The sequence below is a fragment of the Onychostoma macrolepis genome, chromosome 14, assembly GCF_012432095.1.
Source record: "Onychostoma macrolepis isolate SWU-2019 chromosome 14, ASM1243209v1, whole genome shotgun sequence".
In the NCBI taxonomy this organism is placed as follows: domain Eukaryota; kingdom Metazoa; phylum Chordata; class Actinopteri; order Cypriniformes; family Cyprinidae; genus Onychostoma; species Onychostoma macrolepis.
This window is the reverse complement of record NC_081168.1, coordinates 10701570-10716596: the sequence shown is the minus strand read 5'-3', so window position 1 is coordinate 10716596 and position 15027 is coordinate 10701570. Positions and strand designations below refer to the sequence as shown.

Sequence of the window (15027 nt, the reverse complement as noted above, 5' to 3'; positions counted from 1 at the left end):
ATTTACTGTGCTTCGCAATCACAGATTCTAGCCTACGTCTTGGAATATATGAGACAAATAAGAATTTTCACCGTATATTGCCATCTGAACAAGTAAGTAACAAGTCTGCCACGTTTGTTCTGACCAACTGAGGAAAAAAGCATTACCATAAATCGCGCTACCAATGGTGATTTAATCTAAAGATCAGTTAGCTCATATCGCATCAAACCGTGTAAATTATTATTATTGTTATACTTTATTCTCAAATTATGAATGTTAATAACATCAACATTGTGTGACTATGAGTATAGTGTGTATTAGCGTGTAGATTTCAATCTCTATACAGTCTAATCTCTAATAGTCATGCCATTTGAATTTCATATTAAGAAGTTCTTTTAACCCAAAAAGATAATTATGCTCCCTTCGAACTGGTTTTCTTTAAAATACAAATCGTGTGTAATCCCAGGTTAATCTGTAATCATACACACAACTGGAATATAACTTAATTTCATTCACATGTATTTCATAAACACATAATCCTTTATGGATTACAATCCGCCATCAAAATGATACATTTAATTATTATAGCTGCTGTGAGAAAAGGCTATAAACAATCTGTCACTTGCAGGATCCTCACATACGATAGCCCGGACAACTTCTTTATGTTTACCGACGTGACGTAATGACGCAGTGCCATGCTCAAATTTCCCGCGAAAACCTACCTGTGCCACTCAGATTAGAAAACATTATTATAAGCTAACCGTTGTGAATCGGACTAAAGCAAGGCGATAGTTTTGAACACTGGCTGGTTATGTACATGCTCAAATATTGATTTCGGATCATTTTTAACCAAAAAAGTTATGGACTGCAACTTTAACTTTGAGATCGTTCTGAGGTTAAATACTGATTTAAAATCATAGCAAGAAATAGTTGAATAGCTATGATACTGCTTTTGAAATCAAATCTTTGCTATGACAGGAAACACCTAACAATCCAACAATGCCTTGGAAAAACTGTTGGAAAATCTTGGAAAATCAGGCATATACATGAACCCAAATAGGGGGGGAAAAAAACAACAACAACAAAAAAAACAGTTATCGAATAAGCATTTGTCCTAAACTCTGGAAACACTGGTGTCAATGCAAGAGCAGTCAGTGCAATTTGGGAAAGAAATCAATTAAATATTTGTGTGTGTGTGTGTGTGAGTGAAAATATTCAGATGTAACCACCTTTGTAATGTTAATATTTTCATAAGTAACTATTTAATTACACATTTTTTCTCAGTAACTTTAATGGATTACAGTTACATTTACTGTAATTAAATTAAGTAACACTGTTACTCCCCAACACTGTTTTAATGAAAGTATTACTTCAAAAACAACAACAAAATATTTAGAATAAAATCTTACTGACCGCAAACTTTTGAACAGTAGTGTTATTAGATTTCAGATTATTAACATTGTTGCTTGCTGAGTTTTTTCTACATTTTAATGGACTATATTTCTTTGCAAAGAGTTTGGGCTTATCTACAAGTACGATAATGTAATAATCTTAAATCTATATATCTAAATCTATGTCCATGAATTGTTTTATTTGGTAAGTAGCTGTTCAAAATTTACAGATATTCTGTCATTATCATATAATAAACCCCTTCCGGTATAACACAAGACCCTGGCAGGACGGATAACCCTGTCAAGATTTATTTTGTGCTAGCTTGCATATAAAACATGGTGTTTTATGCTTTGTGCACATTGTGTGCTCAGTGCATACATGTGTGCGTGCGCTGCCTCCTGGACAAGTGACATCTAAAGTGTGTTTCCATGGTAACAAGTCAGCTAGAGCTACAATCGAGCGGGCGATGGTAGCGCTCACTGCAAGCATTTCAGAATACACACACACTGGAACACATTTTGTGCAATGCTTTCCATTGCCAACTAACTGCATGTAGACGGCTAGATGCCCTTGTAGAGGCCGCTAAGCCATCTGTTGTGTGTTTTTTTCATCTGGGCCTGCAGCGCAAAACAGGGAGGATGCATGTATTCGAGAGTTAGAGGAGGGGTGTTCTGGATTCATCTATTTAATCCAGACAGAAACATGACTAGCCAGAAGGGGGATTGGGTGTTAAAGTATCGCTCATTAACTTTGGATTTCCCCTCCAAAACCCACCCCATACTCATTGCCTATGCATCACACATTAACACATGCACATATGAACAACACACACACTTGGCTGCAAGAGCCAACGTCTCTCTCCCACCACCCTCCCAGAAAAGCAGCATCATCAGGGACCAGGGTGTGGCTGTGTTTGTGCCTACATAGACTCCATGACATGTGGCAATCACACTGGAGATCATTTTCCTTCTGTAAATACCTGATAAATTGATACAAATTCATTTCATTTGCTATAATTAAGTCATATTGTTAAATAATGTAAATTGTTTAATAATTTATACAATTTAATGTTATAATTGAATGATTGCCTTAGAAGTTATAAATATTATTTCGATATTAGTGTTTACTGTAAATGTTATGAAATGTAATGTAATCTGCATTTACATCTAATTATTATTAAGTATACATATGAATATATTTAATTTACTATCATACAATTATATTAATTACATTGTTATTAAGTAATCATTTATATATACTTTTATATTATATAATGTAATATCAAATTGTTATTTGCTATAGATAGATAGAGATGTCCACAAAATTGCTAAAAATCTGATTTTTCACACAAAATTTACTCAAATTATTTATTTACAAGTTTTGTTCAGTCACTGTCAATTAAAAGATTTTTGCACTTTTCAGCCAGTGTCAATTATGAATGTTTGGTAATTTAATATGATATCATTTAATATTATCACATGTGTATATTGTTATTACTATATTATTTAGAAATTATTTATGTAAATATTTCATTTTGTATATTTAATAAATTTGATCTGCTATTTTCATGCAAGTAAAAGTCATTAAGATATTATTAGACAATTTTACAGATATATTTACTCAAATTTGTATTTACATGTTTTTTTCAGTGAAAAAAAAAAAAGATTTTTGCATTTTTCAGTCAATTACCGGTACTTTATTTTAAGATGTCTTGTTACAGTTTAATTATACATTTAAGTACTAAGTAATATTAATTAACATGTACTTATAAGGCTAGGTTTAGGGTTAGTTTCATGTAATTTTACTTCTGACGTGTAACAAGGAGTCTATAAAATAAAGTGTTTCCTTCTGTTCTTTAAACTATTATTCCCAACCTTGTTCTTGGAGGCACACCAACTGTACAGATTTTTGGATGTCTCCTTAACTGATTCATCCATTTGAGGTCTTGGAGTCCATCAAGCTCTCGAGTTGAATCAGGTGGGTTTGAGTTTGAAAACGTGTACTGTTGTGCCTCCAGAAGCCATCTAAACACCCTGTGTGATAACACAATGCAGAATGCCTTGCGTCCTATTATATTTAGTGTCAAATGTTAGTCTGCATTTGGTGTTTTATGTCTGCTGTGGTGATATTCCTGAAATAGAGCCCTACTCAGGGCAGGAATTTTAAACATGGCATGGCAGTATATCAACACATCAGACAAATTGTTATTGTCAGAGGACATGCAGTCATTTGGGGGGTAGAGTTAGGGGCTGTTCATACAGAATGTGTCCTGTGTGAGTGGCCCCTAACACACTTTCAGTAGTAACTAGATACTATTCTTACAGATTCTAAATAAGAAAGCAGGTCGGCCTTCACAATAATTTTAGAATTTAAAACTGCTGGTAGAAAGTAAATCTGTCAGCATTTTGGCCAGGACATGTTGATGTATCTTTCAAAGTGTCAGCAGATCATAAGCCAGTATTTGAATTAATGAGGCCAGTAAAAACTCAAGTGTCTGTTATCTGTTTCTTTTTCCTCTTTTAAGACTTCAGTGGAAATTCCCATTGCTATTAATTGTTTAACTCATTTGCATGAAAGTATACAAGATGAACTAATCTTGAAAATGTTGATTATAGCAAGCATTATATTTAGATCAATTCCCATTGCATTAGAGGTGGCAGTGCTGAGCATTTTTGCAGATCACAGTCATGTCTCTTGAGCTCACAAATGCAAACATGATGTAAATTAATAGAATCATTGTGTGATATAGACATTGTCAGTGATTATAACATGAGTTTTGGTGAAAGTGCAGAACCCAAATCACTGATAGACTCATGCTTAACTTGAAGTGATTGACAGCTCCAGCAATTATAAAGGGAGCGCTTTCTGTATATAATTTGATCACAATTTAATAACAGATGATTTCTATGCTGCTAAGAGGAAGAGTGAGAAGTCGACTGTTTAGTCAATAGCTTGATTCACTGACACATAAACAGCAATAAATCATTTTGTGATAAAGAACTCTGACTGTACATGAGTCATTAAATATCAGCATTAGAATTAATTTGATTACTTATTTGTTGTGGCATTACTGTCAGTCCATCCATATGTTAAATATGGACGAACCCAGCAAGTGGGTTGTTTAGACCAGTGGTTCTCAATTCCAGTCCTGGGGGCCCCCTGCTCTGCACATTTTGCATGTCTCCCTTACTTAACACACCTGATTGAGATCATCAGCTCGTTAGTTCAGTTCATGATCTTTCTCCTAACGAGCTGATGATCTCAATCAGGTGTGTTAAGTAAGGGAGACATGCAAATGTGCAGAGCAGGGGGCCCCCAGGACTGGAATTGAGAACCACTGGTTTAGACCCAGCGGTTGGGTTAAACATTTAACCCAATTGTTGGTTGAAAACAACCCAGCATGTGTTCTGTCCAGTATTTATCCAGCACTGCGTTGTATTTAACCCAGCATTTTTTAGAGTGTATCTTTTCGTAAAAGTCTGTTTGCAAAGATTGCATCAAATTGCGACTGGTTTACCAAAGAATGCATAATAAAATGTCTCTATAATGTAATAAAACCCAGAAGTAGAAAAAGAGTTGTTCTGGCAGCTTGTTTTCAATAAAAGCTGTTTTTGGACTACAATTTTGAGCTCTGGAACTTATAGTATGTTAACCAGGTAGAATTTGGTTTCTCAATTCATGACTCCTTTAAAAAAAGCTTTTTAAATACATTGACTAATGATTAATAATTCATGAAATACATGGTGGAGATGAGCTTTATAAGTGGGCAATTAGTTGATATCCATACTCATAGTTGTCAAACATACTTATAATTTTGTGTTAAATATTTATTTTATTTTTTTATAATCATAGACAAAATTGGCAGACATTATCACATGCGGCCAATTAATTGAATAGTTAGCAGTCGTTCTAGTACAACTCATGATGTAAAATATCAAACACTGTAAGTCTGACCAAAGTCTTGGATTACCATGTATCATGAAAGTCCTTTTCAAGTTAAGTCTGTTCACTCGAGCGGCCGTATTTGCAATGCCTACAGGCAGCTATTTTGGCCATCCAAAACCAAGTCCTCTGCTTGAATTAGGATATTCTGCAGTGTCAAAAATGGCTTGCCACGCTCACATTTAAATAACATTCTCACATAAATAACAAAGTTGCTACCTATTTACTTCAGTGTTGTGACATATTTATAACTGTCACGCTCTGTGTAGGAGAGACCACAGAGACGAGGATCAAACGAGTAGTCTTTATTATATTCCAGAACTAAGGGGTAATCCACAAGGAAACAGCAGAGACACACGAGCAAGACGATAGAGACCCGGCAAACACAGACTGAACAGAATGGGGCTTAAATGCACAGGATAACGAAAGACAGACAGGTGCGGGGAATCAACTAATAATCAAACTAAACGAGGACAGGAACATGACCAAATAAGGACAAACAGGAACAGAAACGGGCAAAACACGACACAAACAGACCAGAATCCTGACAATAACTGAAATGGCATATTAAACAGAGGGCAGGGTTTTTAGCGTTCCTCCTCTCTCTCTCTTGCTCCCACCAACATAATGGTTGAATGGGATTGGTTAAGGATGTTCTGCCCAAGCCACCAAACTGATGTCATCACAGAAGGAATGACATTCCAGAGCGAGAGCAAATGTTCAAATTTTGATTAAAGATTACGAAGACAAGAATTTTTTTTTTTCTGTGGATTATTTTTTTGCCTCAACTACCAATGTGCACTAAAAAGTCAAGACTGAAAAGTCAAATCTGAATTCATGCGTACTTTAAAATCAGCAACAAAATCTGATCTGAACTGTCACAAAAATGTATTTTTTATGCTCATATAGCATAATTCCAGGCTGAACCAGCCAGTCGTGCATGTCTCAGGACAATGGCTGTTTCTATAACCTGAGCTTCTAACAGCAACTGCAGTGACACGATGACTTTACCAATTGGCGATTGGTTCTTTTATTTAAAAGTTTGGACTTATTCCGCCATATTGTGTGCTGCACTTTTTCGCATTTATAACAATAGGAGTGCACCATCTTGGTTCATCTAAAGTCTTTGGTATTAGGCTACAGTCTTTTGTAGATTTCTCCCTGGTTATATTGTAAAATCCAGCAAGCAGCAATTGTAAAGGACAGAAAAATCACATAGTGTGCATCAGCCCAAAATCCAAGCTGTTTTTTTGTTGAAGATTCAAATAAGTGATGTAAACTAGTTAAAAAGTAATTTCTAATTTCGGTCCCACTTATCCACATATTGTGGCCTGAACTTCTATGTACTTGCATAAAATAAGTACAATACTTATTGGGTTCATATTGTATTGCAAAACACTTTTGCTGCTATTGAGGTAGGATATAAGGTTAGGGACAGGTTTATTGGTATGGGTAGGTTTAAGGGTGGGTTAAGGTGTAATGGATGGGTCAACAGTCTAACTATAAATGTAATTACAAAAATGAATTACATATGCAATTACATGCTGGTATTTTTAAATATAAGTACAATGTAAAAACATGTATGTACACAATAAGTGCATTGTACCAAATGATTAATTTAAATGTGCATACATAGTAGCTAAAACCACTTAATATAAAGTGGGACCATTTCTAACCAAATTCATAATTCAGAGGCCAATATTGAAAAGAAAAAAAAGATTGGAGGCTTTTCTGTTAATTTTGCAAAACTGAACCTAATAATCATTATCATTCAAAATTTTAATAGTACTTCTGTACTAAATTGCAGGTTGTAGCAAACAATCTGATTAAGTGAGTAAAGCTCACTTAAAACAAACTGCCTTTTATGTTTTTGGAATGACGCACACACACACAATCACGTGAGTGCACCATATGATGTTATATTCATCACATGCATTCATATTTCATCCATGTTGCGCACAGAAGCTGCAAAGCTGAAAAAAACCCCTACTCAAGATATCATTATATTTCAACCCAAGTGTAGTGTGTTTCTGAAAACTTTGGCAATAATTCTGTAGTAGAGATACCTGTCACATTATGCAATGAAACACACCCAATGTTGCTTTGTTAAAATATCAAAAAATGCATAGAATGCATACAAAGTACTTCATGTGTCACTGATGACTCTAGAATGAGTGTTGAATGTGCTGTGACAAGCGATAGCTCCACTAATCGCAAAGCTACTTGACTTGCTATAACACTTGGCCAAAATTATGAGAAATGCCATTAAAGTGAGCTTTAGCAATGTTTCACCAAGGGAAGCTGAGTATGTACACATGAGACACATTCAAAAACAGCTACATTTATGTATTCATGGTTAGATAAATGACTTTGCGCATATCTTTAATAAGCTTGCTAATATTGCAAGGGTTATCTTCAGAGTGAAGCTCTGGCCTTTGTTAACATTATTTCAACTTTCACTCCCTGTTCTTTTATCCCTCAGATATAATAATAATAATAATAATTCCTTACAGTTATATGCTTCATGTACTTCTTCTTTTACACATACACACTCTGCTGATGCTATTTTGAGTAAGGAACTGAAACTAGACAGCTAAACACACTGTAAAAAATTCCTGTAAATTTACATGGAAATTTAACAGTAAAATGATGTTTTCAAGTAATAGCAGTAAGTTGCTGTTATTTACAGTGCATTATGGGAAGACTTGTTCACTTCGGGTTGCGTGGTCGACCAACGACAGCATGTCACCGTTATTTAACAGAATTATACCATATTTTTTTCCAACGTGAACAAGACAGCATTTTGGATTATCTGCATGAGGTAAGATTGCAACTATTTATGATTGTATTTGCCTCTCTTTAAATTACTTATTACTTAAAAATATTACATCTTAAACATCCAATGACACTTCTGTGATTTAAATCAGACGACTCTATTATAGGTAGAGGGATGATTGAGCGACCGACCGATCGATGGAGTTCAGAGTCAGACTGACATCACATCAGGTAAATCCCTCATTTACGTCAAAAATGGATATTTTACTTCACGTAAAATATGAGTGGGACTCGGTGGGAGTGAACAAAATCGATTGTTTTTTTGTTGTGTGATAACTTTTTACGTGCGCCGGTCATTTTGTATCTGCCAGTGTTGTTTGCCACTACGTCCGATTTTACCTTTTTATCAAGTACTTCTAAAAATAATATTATAAAGCTAAAGTGAAGCCTTTGTAATTTTAATTAGAAGCCTGTTAGTGAACGGGTATAGGCTACGCTAGGAATCCATTTGTTCGTGAGTTGTGAGCTGATTTGCACATAGCCTACACACACTGTTTGTCGGCGATGCATCAATCATACAAGTGAAGTTTATGAAACACCCAATTTCATGTGCTAATCTTTAATGAAGAAATTATGTCTGTTTGCCTATACAATGCAAGCAAACTTGAACTTGACATAAATTACATAAATTGTTCTCTTTGACAATAGATGTCTGCCACTTCTGCTGACCTCGAGAAGACTGGTAACCTGCCTGTGACTCCTCGTTTGATCCTGCTTGGTAAGAATATCATATTAGACATGTCTGAAATTTATTTTACTAAAACAAGGCTCACACAAGTTTTACTATTAGAAGATCTACATTTATGTGCCTTATACTAGAATCCACTGTCTTTGAATGTTTTATTGCACTGGGCTGGGCTGCGTTTCTCAAAAGCATCATAAGCCTAGATTTATCTTACCTAGATAATCATTGCCACCAATGGTGTCTATGATCAACTTAGGCATAATATGCTTTTGAGAAACGCAGCCCAGATTTGAATTTAAAATATTTATTCAACTAAGCCAAGTCTGATTCTTGGTTTGAGAATTTAGTTCACTTATAGAAACCTCATAGTTTTTTTTTTTTTTATCACTATACAATCACTATACACTTTATTGTATTTAACCTTTTTTCCCCATCTCGAAATCTGGCTTGGCATTAAAGGGTTAGTTCACCCCAAAATTTAAATTCTGTCATTAATTTCTCACCCTCATGACATTCCAAACCCATAAGACCTTCATTCATCTTCAGAACACAAATTAAGATATTTTTGACTGAGAGCTCTCGGATTTCATCAAAAATATCTTAATTTGTGTTCTGAAGATGAACGAAGGTCTTATGGTTGTGGAACGATACGAGGGTGAGGAATTAATGACAGAATTTTTGGTTAAACTATCTCTTTAAGTAAAAAAGACTAGAACAAGGTTCGATGTTGTCATCCTGTACATGCAGTCAGGTTGTTACAAATCGGTATAACATTTTTTGTCTATGGGTCAGCAGTGTCAGTTACCATTCAAAGACATGACATTGTGTGCCGTTGTCAGGTTATGAAAGAATTTTCTCACTGCCTTTTCTACACTTTCTAGAGATCATAGAATAAACATTGTTCTATCCATTCCTTTATGATCTAGGTGAAAATCCGGGGCAATGGATGAAACGGTGGATGATCAGCCTGGAAGGCCGAATAATCTGCGAGGGTGTGCAGCCAACTTTTCTCACTGGACTTGCTGCATTGTTCTCTTTGTATTACATCTTTAATCTGCAGTACCAGGAGGAAGCAGCATCCACACTGGAATTCCTTCAAAGGTAAATTTGCACTTATATTATTTATTTCTAATTAATATGTTAGTATTTGTATGGTGACTTAATGGAACAGTTCACCCAACAATGAAATTTATCATCCCATGATTTACTCACCCTCAAGCCACCTTAGGTGTATATGACATTCTTCTCTCAGCCGAACACAATCAGAGTTATATTAAATAATATCCTGGCTTCTCCCAGCATTGTAATGGCATTACATTTTGTTTTTCAAGTTTGTTCACATCAAGTTTTTGATGCCCAAAAAGTGTATTCATCCATCATAAAAAATAATCCATACAACTCCTGGGGGTTAATAAATGTTTTCCGAAGTGAAGTGATGTGTTTTTGTAAGAAAAATATCCGTATTTATAGCTTTATAAACTATAATCACTGGCTTCTGGCAACGGCTGTACGCACGTTCATGAGAGAGTCGAGTTCTGGCAGAAGGGTGATCTCTGACCCGACGTAGGACGTAGCTCCCCTTCTCTTACAATATTTTTTTTTTTTTTTTTTTCTAATTTAGTTGTATGGATATCTTTTATGATGTATGAATGTGCTTTTTGGAGCTTTAAAAACACTACTCAATGCCATTCCAAAGCTGGGAAGAGCCAGAAAATTATATAATATAACTCTGATTGCGTTCAGCTGAAAGAAAAAAAATTCTGTCATTAATTCTGTCATGAGGGATTCACCCTCATGCCGTTCCACACCCGTAAGACCTTCTTTCATCTTCAGGACACAAACGTAGATATTTTTGATGAAATCCGAGGGTATCTGATCCACACATAGGCAGCAATGTCATTGCACCTTTTGACCTCCAGAAAGGTAGTTGAAAACATGGTTTAAAATAGTCAACGTTACTGCAGTGGTTCAACCTTAATTTTATGAAGTGACAAGAACTTTTTGTGCACCAAAAAACAAAACAAAAATAAAGATTTTATTTAACAAAATGAACCGTTGTCATACGTAGTGAATTCAGTGCAGGCTTCCTTATTTACATCCGAATGCCAACTCAGTATTGGCCGAAGCTGAAAACTTGAGCAGACATGCATGCATGCATGTGATGTTGACAGGAAAAATATCTTAATTTGTGTTCCGAAGATGAACAAAGGTCTTACGGGCGAGTAATTAATGTCAGAAATTTTATTTGAGTGAACTAACCCTTAAAAATATAGTTCCCCCTAAAATAATGATCTCATTTACTTAACTTTATCACAAACTTGTGACTTTTTTTTTTCTTTGAAGGCCACAGTAACACAATACAATAATATATAATTTCTCAACATTTGTGAATGCATTAACTAACATGAACTAACAAAAATATATAAATTTGTTACTAGTTATTAGTATTTAATATAGTTCATTGATTATGTTAGTTCAGTGCATTAACTAATGTTAACATATACACCCTTTTGATTTTAACAACAATGCAAATGTTGAAAATAATTAAGATTAATACATGCTGTAGAAGTATTGTTCATTCTTAGTTCATGTTAACGAATGAAATTTTATTGAAGTGTTACCAAAATTTTGATAATCAAAATCATACCATTTAAAATCATTGTTTACTGAAAATATTCCTTTCTTATATTTTTTTAGACGTTTTGTTGGAATAAATCCTGAAAAGGGGACCAAGGCTGCCAGAGGAAAAGTTACATCCAAAAAAACTGGGAAAACGGTGCAAAAGAAAACCATAACCGTCAACACCAAAGTGTCAAACCTCTTAAAGAGACTTATGGACTTTGAGTGGGACTTCATTTAAAAAAATGTAGTTGACAACCCCACACCCATGCAGGTTGGTTTTTGAAAAATGTGCTGGCCTGGTGAGTTGCACTTTGTTTATGCCAAGTTATTTAGGTATTAAAAATGCTGATGCTTTGTTAAAGCATGTTGTTTATTTTATTATTTTTAATAATTTGTTTGTTTCAGTGCAATTGTTTTTGGAGTAATGTTTGAAGCCTGATTCGATATATTGTTTGTTTTTGTTTGTTTTTTTGCTTTTTCGTAAGCCATTTTTGTATTTTGATATGTTGATGGGTGTTTATTTTTTTATGTGCACTGAATATTACTTGAATACTTTTACATTTTTATCATAATAAAAAAAAAAAAAATCCTAACTTGGCTTTATTCCTTTTGTTACCATGGATAAATATAAAGTGCAGGGTTATTATAGCATTTAAAATTTGAATTATTGGGTTGTGACTAGTATCTAATTAAACACTGTAAAACATTTCCTGTAAAAACGTTAATCTACTGGCAGCTGTGGTTGCCAGCATGATACCGTAAAAATACGGAGCACTACTGTTTTTAAAATTAACAGCTAAATACCGTTTTTTTTCAGCTACAGTAGATAACTGTAATTTAACAGCTATATGCTGCTAAATTACAGTTGTCTACTGTTGCTGAAAAACAACGGTATTTAGCTGTTAATTTTAAAAACAGTAGTGCTTCGTATTTTTACGGTATCATGCTGGCAACCACAGCTGCCAGTAGATTACCGTTTTTTTACAGGGAAATGTTTTACAGTGCATATGCACATCTTACTTGTAATCAGGTGACATATAATTCCTGAATACTTTGATTTTATATATATACATATATATATATATAATATACTATACCATTTACATAGGGTAATTATGAGACAGAACACAAATTGATTATTTCTTGTTTTGTTTTTTGTTTTTTATCTTGAGTTTAATGCAGCAGAGCTGTAACCAGCATTAACCATTCTTTTAGAGGAGGGGTGTAAAGAGGAGGCTTTTACTGGCTTGGTGCTTGACTCCCCTAAAAACCCACCTCTCTCTGTCCACCCAGTGTGCTGCCCCATGTTTTGGGTGGTTGTGGATTTGTTGTTTTTGTATCCCACACTTGAGCTTGTGTTATCTTGTATAAACACATATATAGAAGTATATAGAGCTCTGAATGTCTTAACACTCACTGGTTTGCACAAGCCTGCGCTGAGATGCCACACTCAACCTCCTCACACAAGAGAAGTCAACTGAAAAAAATCGGTGTTGACAGCAGCTCTCCTCTGTGAGGAACAGGGTAGTAGCAGGAGCGAGAGAGGGAGGAGGGAGTGAGAGTCTGAGAGAGAGAGAGACTTGTGCATTGAGAGCCAGCCTCAGCCTCTATTGTGGTAAGCAGGCAAGGGAAGGCGTTTAACGAGCGGACTTTAAACCCACAGGCGCAACACTGGTCACCGCTGTAGAGACCCCCGAAATCAGAGGACAAGGCAACATGGAGGAGGACATGGATGAGGGACAGACCCAGAAGGGTAATGGAATGCTTTTTTCTCCATTGTTTTCCCATCCATCTTTCCGAGTGTGTTGTTTACCTTTGTGCCTAATCTCTCACTGCTTTTCATTGTCTCTGATCTTGTGGATTATAAAACGAGGTTATGAACACTATCGGAATACAGGTTATTATTTTTTTTTTTTTCCCATGTGGGAAGAAGTGTATTCTGACATTTTCAATTCAAATTTTTAATGAATTCACCGTTGATGTATTTCATGCAAACACTGTGATGCAATGCATGATTTTTTTAGGTTTTGAAACATATGAAAATAACATGGCTGAGCAGATATGATGCTTATTCTTAAAAAAAAAAAACAGAACAAAAAACAAATTGTTAGATTTTCGATAGGACAATGATTGTAGAGGGGTGTGTGCAGTGTATGGATCCCGTGTGAGCGTGTGTGTGTGTGTGTGTGTGTGAACAATCTGATGGGTCTGTCTTTGTTTGCCGCGCATTTCTGTCAGTCTGTCTGAGGGAGGCTGAGACAGACGGGAGATCCGTCTTCTGCATGCAGTGGACATTTAAATAATCGTCCTAATTCAGCCATTGTTTCCCCCTCTTTCATTTTCTTGGCTTGCTCTTTCATTTGTGTGCAGGAGCATTTGTTTGCTTTGTTTGAGAGGGAGCTTGCTATTTATAATACCACCATTTGCAGGGGCTGAGGTTTCGAGCCCAGGGTGGAAATCACTGTATGTCTTTTTTCTTCTTTGGTGGTCTATAGAGAAATATTTGCAAACGACTGCGTGGTGAGGAGCTGAAAGAAAGAGAATAATAATATAAATACCAGCCTTCGGAACTCTCTCTTCCTCCTTCTCTCGCTCCATCTATGATGGCTCTTTATATTTCAGCGATTTTCCCCTCCTCCCTTTCTATAGCAGTGTGATGATAGCAGCCATGTCAGGTCTGCTGTGCTTAGACTGTCAGTGGGCTTGTGTGATATTTAACACATGAAATATGAGAAGATCACTGATTTATGCTCAACCTGCTGGGGTGTTTTGGTGTTTTATTATTGTATTTATTGTTTATTTGATTTTTTGAACCAATAGATGCCATGATTGGCTGTTTAATGTCACAAAATCACAAATGCAAAAAGCCTGTAAATATTAATTAATTAATTTTGTCTATATTTTGAAGTTGTTTTGCATATAGCTGGATATTTAATTAAATTTTTTATATAGGCTATAGGAAATGCTTATTGTCCATAAAGTGCACCTGATGAACTTCTTGATAAAATGCAAGATATATGATATGTTTTTTCTTTAATATTTTCATATGTACTGAGTAATATTTCCAAATTGATCTGATGGAATTTGGGAATCCCAAAAAGGGAGACTTAATTAAAACTTTGACTGATGAACATTAATTAGCTTATAAATCCATAAATATTTAATTGTTATTATTGTTGTTGTTGTTATTGTTTGTTTTATTTATTTATTTTTTAGTTTTATTTATTTAGTTTTATTTTTTATTATTATTTGTTGTTGTTGTTAAGAAAAACATTTTAGGTGACCACATCTACATTTATGCATTTGGCAAACCTTTTCCAAAATGCAAAGCAACTTTGCATTTAAGGTTCACTTTTTTTATTCAGTTAAGTTGTGTTTTTATAAGTCTAATCCATTACCTTGGCATTGTTAGCACCATGCAGTTCTGTTTGAGCTACAGGAATACTTTACAATTTATTCAAAACAAAACAAAACAAGATATAATGCCAAATTCCCTAATTCAGTGCCATTTGACCTAACACATAATACTTACTAATGCTACAATAACTGCAACACATATTTTTTTTAACTCC

At 34.9% G+C, this 15027-nt stretch overlaps 1 protein-coding gene across 3 annotated transcripts in view; it reads left to right on the top strand.

The window, feature by feature from the left end:
* The window catches only part of gpm6aa (glycoprotein M6Aa), a 40986-nt gene that overhangs the window by 11477 nt on the left and 14482 nt on the right, over positions 1-15027 (top strand). For 2 of the 3 annotated variants that reach the window (XM_058797897.1, XM_058797896.1), the window contains exon 2: positions 13119-13208. The exons of the other annotated variant lie outside the window; for it this stretch is intronic. In XM_058797897.1, coding sequence (XP_058653880.1) covers positions 13172-13208 — 37 coding nt within the window. In that variant the 5' untranslated portion in view covers positions 13119-13171. The remainder of the gene's footprint in view (positions 1-13118; positions 13209-15027) is intronic. 3 annotated transcript variants of the gene reach the window in all.